General features: G+C 33.7%; 1 protein-coding gene across 13 annotated transcripts in view; it reads left to right on the top strand.

Annotated features, from left to right (window-relative positions):
* Positions 1-7,500, top strand: part of LOC119583548 (CUGBP Elav-like family member 4) — a 92,375-nt gene that overhangs the window by 75,745 nt on the left and 9,130 nt on the right. For 8 of the 13 annotated variants that reach the window (XM_037932083.1, XM_037932084.1, XM_037932085.1 and 5 more), the window contains 3 exons: positions 2,695-2,736; positions 4,636-4,791; positions 6,737-6,814. In XM_037932083.1, coding sequence (XP_037788011.1) covers positions 2,695-2,736; positions 4,636-4,791; positions 6,737-6,814 — 276 coding nt within the window. The remainder of the gene's footprint in view (positions 1-2,694; positions 2,737-4,635; positions 4,792-6,736; positions 6,815-7,500) is intronic. The other 5 variants (XM_037932088.1, XM_037932095.1, XM_037932094.1 and 2 more) reach the window with 3 other exon arrangements.

Genomic DNA, 7,500 nt, shown 5'->3' with positions numbered 1-7,500 from the left:
AAAGGCTTGTATATGGTCACTACCTCTCAAGCTTGTGTTCGGTTATCACCTTCCGGCAGGGTAGCTGTGTGTATGGTAGTTGGTGCATGTCTATGGTTATCATCCCATGATCCATCATAATAGGGCAGTATTAATCTTTTCTATATTCTTCAAAAGTAATAGATGATGCAGTTCATCATCGGCAGTTCTGTGGTATCAACAATTGCTCTGCATTGTACAGGAAAGCCTTTGTGTGTACCAGTATATTCTGAAGCAGTTAGACTTCTACAACACCACTGATGTGACTTTCTGAATATAAAGCATTATTTTTAAAAGAAAGGATAATGACTTTATTGTCTTGAACAATGGAAGACATATTTAATGTCTGATTTTGAATATCAATTGTTCAGGTTCTTAATTGATTGGACAATACTGTGTATCTGAAGTTCATTTAGGCAGAAATTTGCTGATGATATAATGAAATGTAAATATTGTTCTTGGCTTTTTTTCATGTTTTGAAAGTTCAATAAGTCTGCAATCTTTTCTGATCACCATTATACAGTACAAAAATGATTTAAAGATGAAAATATGAACCATTAATAAGCAGACACTGTTTTAGGTATAAAATAGATGTTATTCCTTTTTAATATTAGTGAAGTAATATTATTTTTATACTGTAACATATATTAGATTTTGAAATTCTAATGCCATATGTTTTCCATATGTTTTTGCTAGTCCAATTTGTGTGATATTCCATAATATTTGTAACTTTAGGCTATGTAGTCTCTATCTTTTCAGCTTTTTGAAGATAAAAAATAAATGGTAATGTTTTTAAAAGTAATTTAAGTATGGTATAGACAGTTCCATACACTTTATATGACAATATTTAATTTTGAATTTAGTGTCTCTGCCCCTTGTTCTCTGAATGGAAGTTTTATGGAAATATGGGAAAACACCCAGATTGATGTTATATAAGATTATGATTTTATATCAGCTACAGTTCATATGTCTGTCTTGCATAGATTGATTTTTGAGATTGATGTCCATTTTTTCTAAAAATGTGTATTTATTTTAAGTTCAGTTGTGGACATCTGCTATGAAACATTTTGACTAGTGTTAAAAGTCAACAGTATGAAAAATTGATTACTATCATTATTATTATTAAGTGTGACAATTTGAAGAAATATTACTAAAATGCAATATAACTCTTTTTTATGTTAAAATTGTAGTGAAGACCAAAAATGTTCTGAGACATAAGAGCAAAATTTTCTATTTTGAATTTCCAATAAGAAATTAAAGTACATTGTGCTTGAATGTTGATTGAGTGATAAAATACATTGTCAAAGGTATTGTTTTTGAAAGGTGAATACCAGTGCCATTATTACTTTAACAAAATCTATTCTTTGGTACCAATTGATAGTTCCTAATCAACTAATGAATTAAATCTGCCAAGTAGATTGATGAAAATCACCCATAAGACGTGTGTGGCCACAGACACAAATTTGAGTTCCAGAGAAGTGAAGGTATCATAGCCAGTCCTGAGATTTACTTAGTTTGGGTTTGTGTTTTATTTACTTAGATTTTCTTAGTGTTACGAAGGATAATAGAGATTTAGAAGAATAGGCTTAGGTGCAGTAGTGTAAGTTTAGAGTGAAATCCCAACAGGTTGAGTAAGAAAATGCAAATGATCGAGCTGTGAACACAGTAGCCAGGCAGACAGAGAGAAAGAAAGAGAAAGGAAGAATAAACAAACATAACCGAAAGAGAGAATGAAAGAGATAAAAACAGGAGTAGAGAGAGAATGAATGAGTGGAGTGGAAGGAAGAGAATGATGAATGAAGAGGAGAGAATGAAAGAAAGCAAGTGATCGTGAATAAATAAAAGAAAAAAAGAGAAAATGAATTAGTGAAAGATAGAGAATGAATGAATAAGTGAAGGGAAAGGGAAAGAAAGAGAACTGATAAATGAGAAGAAAAAAAGAAACAAGAACAGAGAATGAATAAATAAGCAAAATAGATAGTGAATGATTGAAGGAAGCAGAAGATAGACAAAAATAAAGATAAGAAGGACTGAATGAAAAGGGTGGTATATGATAGGAGTTCCTTGCTTTTTCCAAATTCAAATTTGTTATGTGGTGACAGTGGTTTAGGGGAGAATGTCATTAAAACTGCTTATCAGGTTAAATTAAGTGGTTGATTATATTTATCATATGATACCAAAAAGTAAGTTTTGACAAAAGATTTGAGTGTATTTCTGGCTCTGGCCATCACCTTTAAAGTTTTGATATATGATTTTTATTTTACGATTATAGAAATGAAATTAAATGATAGTAAAAAGTATGAAGTTGAACAGTAGTACAGTATAAAAAAAAATATATTGCTAGTAAAAAGATTTATAAGTAACTTTTATATATTTTTTAAATTATTATTTATGTAATGGACAATTCCATTTATTGGATGATAACTGATGCCTTGAAAAAAAAAAAAAAAAAAAAAGATTTTTGGAAGAAAGTCAATTTTTGGTTTGTAATATTCCATGGTATAAGTGATTGTTTTCACAATTATGTTCAGAGTAAGTTAAATTATCACCATTAAGTGATTGATGTCTCATGATAAGACCATGCAGAATCATGCCCATTACCCCTCCCCCCAAAAAAAAGAAGACAACGTGAAGTAAACATTACTTGCGCTAACAGACGCCATTCCATCTTTGCAGCGTCTGTGCCATTGGTGTGGGACATTCAGAGTCCAAAAGTTGGTAAGTTTAGTAGAGAGAGTCATCCCCGGTCAAGCCTTAGTTTAGCCACCAAGTCACATGCCCGAATTCTAAGGAAAAATCATAACATAATCAGAAGGAAATTGTTTCTCTCTAATGCTCATCATCATGATTATGACCTATCTTTGGCTGGTTCTCTTCACTCACCTGTGTATTTCAAGTGTCTGTGTAGTTAACTGATCAGAGGCAGCCAAGCTTATCAGTGATTTTTTTTTTTTTCTCTCTCTCTTTCTCTCTCTCAACTTTCTCTTTTTTAACTGTTTTAAATACCAGATGACTAGAGTCTGTCAAGAATTCGGGCTGTCTCTACATTGCTTTAGATTAGAAAATGTAACTGATAACAGATCATATGGGATCAAATTCACCTCATCAACACATTCATCTGTTTATGGAACTCAAAGTTAGTGTGTACTATAAAGAAAGCACTGAATAAAACTCATATGTCTGCCAGAAGAGGAAACAAGAAGGAACTCTCGTTTAGTTTCTTTCAGGGACAGATATTGAGGTTTTATAGCAACCACTCTGTATTAACTGGTTCAGATAATGAAAATAAAGGTACAAGAAACTTAGATTTCATGTGTAAGAAGATTTCATGAGTTTGACATATGAGCTTTGATTCTTGGCCTCTTTGCAAACTTGGCTTATTCCTAAATATGTTTTTATCATCAAGATTTTCCTTCTCTTCCATGTCTCTATGCATCTTCCCTCCTTCTGAGTGTTGTTGTGGCACCCCAGTGTAACTCACACCTTGTCTGTGATAGAAAGGCGGCGTTTGCAAAGTTAACATTGAGATCACCTGTAAGAGAATCATTTTTGCCTGAGGGTGAGGGAGATTAACATTAATGATTGCCTGGATCTTTCACCACAACCCTCTTTTTTCACTTCGTTAACGCCGTTTATAACTGATCATTTGTGTTACTTGTGTATTTGTTGTTGATGTTTGCAAAAAATCTGTGCTGGTATTGTTCTTTATTGTTTTTTTTTTCCTTAAGTTATTTTCTATTTTTGGTCAGTTTAATTGATGTTTAAGAGAAGAGGAGTTGGTTGTTAAAAATAAAGAAGATTGTTACCTTAGAGAGCATATTTGTAGTTCAGTTTGATGGTATAGCAATAGTTTATTTTTAACACCAAGCCTTCTCTCTGAAAGATGTCAGTGGCGCATCATCTCGTCAAATGGAAGTGTTTGTAACTGAGTTATAATCAACTCCTCCAGAGTTACCTTTTTTAACATACCATTTCTCCTTGACGAGATGTTTACTAACTTTCAGTTTTCCCACTTAAAGATTTGTATTGATTTCAGGATAAGCTGGGCCCCAGGGATATTGTTTAACATGAATCTGTCTTAATGATGTAGAATGTTTTGCACCTGTAGGCTTGGTTCTAAACAAAAAAGAAAAATGCGCAGAGCACTGTGGTTCCCTCTCACACACCATATTCATTTGGATTAAGATTTGGAATATGATGCTTTTCTTTAGCAAAAAAAAAAAAAAAAAAAAAAATCAGAAACAATTTTTTTTTTCCAGTTTTTTTCCTAAATCAGAAAATTATTTTATGATATTAAACTTGCTTTTGTGAAGACCCTCATTAAGTGAATTTTTACTAATGAGCCAAAATTTGATACTAAGTGGTAAGAGACTCAACAGTCATTCCAAAGACATAACACATTTCCCCATTACTCGTTCATAAACCAAAATCAGAGTGAAATCTGATCGTACATTCGTTAAAACAGTAGCCAAAGAAGCGTCCATCATGACCCTAGGAGGCCTCCTGCCCCTGACGCACTTACCCCCCTCCCCTCACAGTCCCAGGTGGCTCCCCAGCCCCTGGAGACTCCCTCCACCACCTGCTCTGCGCCTGATGAGTGTTGCCATGTCTCCCCAGGTGCCAGTCAAGCTCAGCCCGTAAACGGCGCATTGCCCTCCATGCCTTCCCCTACGATGCAGAATTTCAATATAGCTCCTCAGCCAGGGCCCAATAGCCAGCCAGGCGGGAGCGAGGCTGTCTTTGCCAATGGCCTCCCTCAAACCTTTGCTGCACGTAAGAACTTTTCTTGAAAACTTTCCAACACCAGTATATTTATGACATATGTTCCTTGCTTGATATGTACAGATGCGTTGCCACGGTCAGTGTTGATTCATTGGGAAATTCTGAGTAATATCTGAAAGAACGTTTTTTAATATATGTATATGTAAATGTATGAAATTGTTTGTTTCATGCTAACAGTATTTTTCGATGATTAAAAAAGGAAAAAAGTACTTTTCATCTTTTTAAAATGAGTCGAATCATCTGTCTTAGATGCAAATATTAACTATAGAGAACACTATAGAGTATGTCTTTACAGATTTCAAAATATATGTGAGGGTTACCTAAAATAAAATAAATAGATCTTTATTCAGTATATTGCCATGGCTTCACACCTGTATGTATGTATTTTTAGATTACAGTTGCTCTTCCCAGTCAACATGAATTCATGCTGAGCCTCAATTTAGACTTGTGTTTGAACAGAAACCACATCACATTGAGTAATCGTTGACTGGTCATTCATTACTTCACTCATTACTTCAGTTTTTCCCAAGACCAAGAAGTGTGTGGTTTATGTTCCATGCACTTGTAAGAACCCTTATTATGATTATTTTGACCCAATCTTTTTTTTATTTCTTATCTAGATTCCCCTTCCTCCCCCTCCCACTTCCCTTGCCCCATTCCACAATTTGACATTTAGCAAATTAGTCGGTCACCATGATATTCCTCCTAGAAACATTCTCTTTGAGAGAAGATTCCCTTTAACAAGAAAGTAACTTAGCCTACATTATCCATCCTAGGAGAAGGTTGCGCCTACTTTGTTAACCCACATGGTGATGTGTAGACCTTGCTTTAGCTTAAGTATGGCCATTGTGCATATGTGGACAGTATTAACCAGCTTATCAGGTAATCTGAGGATGTTTATATGTATCTATAATGATATGGAAAGCTAAGAATTCATATGAAAAAGCAAGTAAGTACCTGCTTATGTAATTTTTTTTTTTTTTTTTTTTTTTTTTTTTTTTTTTTTTCCCATATCTGTCAGTATGTATAGAAAAAGATATGTAGAAAAGGAAACAGAAGGATACTTTTTCTTTCTCTTATATTAATGAAAGATTTACTTGATATCAGCAGCCCTTGATAAGTTAAGTGGTAAGTGTCCACACATGTACTTGTCTTTCTGGTGCCACTTTTTTATGTGTTAGCTTACATGTTAACCTTCGCTTTTCACTCTCTTATTCCACCATTGTAATTGTTCTCATTCATAAGTCAGTTTTCTGTCTCTATACATTGTCTCCCCAGTATGATATTTCTACCATTTAATTGTTCAGATATATGTGATTTGAAGGTGTTCAGTGTATTTACTCTTCATTTATTCAGTTTTGGTATATGTAGGAGGTTCACATATGCAGTTTAGAGAAAGGAAGTATCACATTATGAATGGAGTTAATGATGCACTACATTGATGTGAAGTGCTGTTAGCTTATATATTACTGCACACGCTGCACAGGAATTGAATTATTTTGATATGCCTATAAGTCGGTTTAGAGTTTTCATTTAAAATTCTTTGGATCATCTTCAGCAGTATAGAAAAAATATGCTGGAAAGTAAATAGTTTACTTTTTTTAAGATAATTTTTCAGTATATTAAAAAGGTTAAGGATGATATCGATGATGTCAGATTTTTATATAGAGAGAGATTTTAAACTAGTAATTATAACTTGGATTATACTGACAGTCTAAATACATTGAAAATAAACTCTCAGTCAGTCTTCTGATACAGAATTTTTTTTTTTCTTCTTTTTTTTTTTCTTTTTGGTAGTAGATAAAAAAAAACGTTTTAACACCCCAACCCAAAAGTAGATCCTCAGTTCAATATCTTGATATATATACCCCCTTTCCATTAGTAAGATGAGCTTCAGGTTCCTATATAAACTGCAACCTTGTCTTCCCTTTGACAGCCCAACCTATTCCCAATGGTGAAGCAGCCACTCTGCAGCCTTCCGCAGCATACCCGGGCATGCCTTACTCTGGTGTTGGTAAGTATTACTTAAAGAACACATGTTCTCTATATGTCTTTTTTCTGTCCATATTCTTTTTTTTTTTTTTTTTTTTTCTTTTCTTTTTTTTCTTTTTTTTTTCTTTTTTTTTTAACTCTTTGTTTTTTTATTTTCTTTTTTACTTTGATGTATTGATAAGGCAGTATTGTACTTATTATATATTTTGATGTTGATGTTGGTGTTAGGGACTGATTTTTGTGGGTTGCCTGATGGTATTCTTGGATTTGTGTGTGTGTTTTCTTTCTAATAATGTATTGATATTGTAACATGATACATAAAGAGGCAGTATTTTGTTTGTGATAACTGGAAAAGGCACTGCGTATTGTGTTAGTTAAACTTCAGTGGTGGAACGTACTATCAGGTATCCACAGTTAGTGGGAAGAGTACGCTGCCATTCCCACAATCCTCAGTAATATATATATATATATTTCAATAGTTTGATATTCTGCCCAATGCTTTATATGTGGCTTTGTTGTTCACTTACCAAAGAGATTTTTTGGATTTTTTTGCATGCTTTCTATATTTTGGGTTGATGTTCACCCCTTTGTGGCCTCTTGTACTATATCACACTCAGAGCCAGCATCTGTAGTCCATAATTTTCTATTTACACTACTACCCCCCCAATCTCCTTGCTAAATGGCTTTATAACAGTTGGCGGAAATCCA

This window comes from Penaeus monodon, chromosome 17 (genome assembly GCF_015228065.2).
Source record: "Penaeus monodon isolate SGIC_2016 chromosome 17, NSTDA_Pmon_1, whole genome shotgun sequence".
Taxonomy (NCBI): domain Eukaryota; kingdom Metazoa; phylum Arthropoda; class Malacostraca; order Decapoda; family Penaeidae; genus Penaeus; species Penaeus monodon.
Note: the sequence above shows the minus strand (reverse complement) of the source record. Positions and strands in the feature narration are given on the sequence as shown.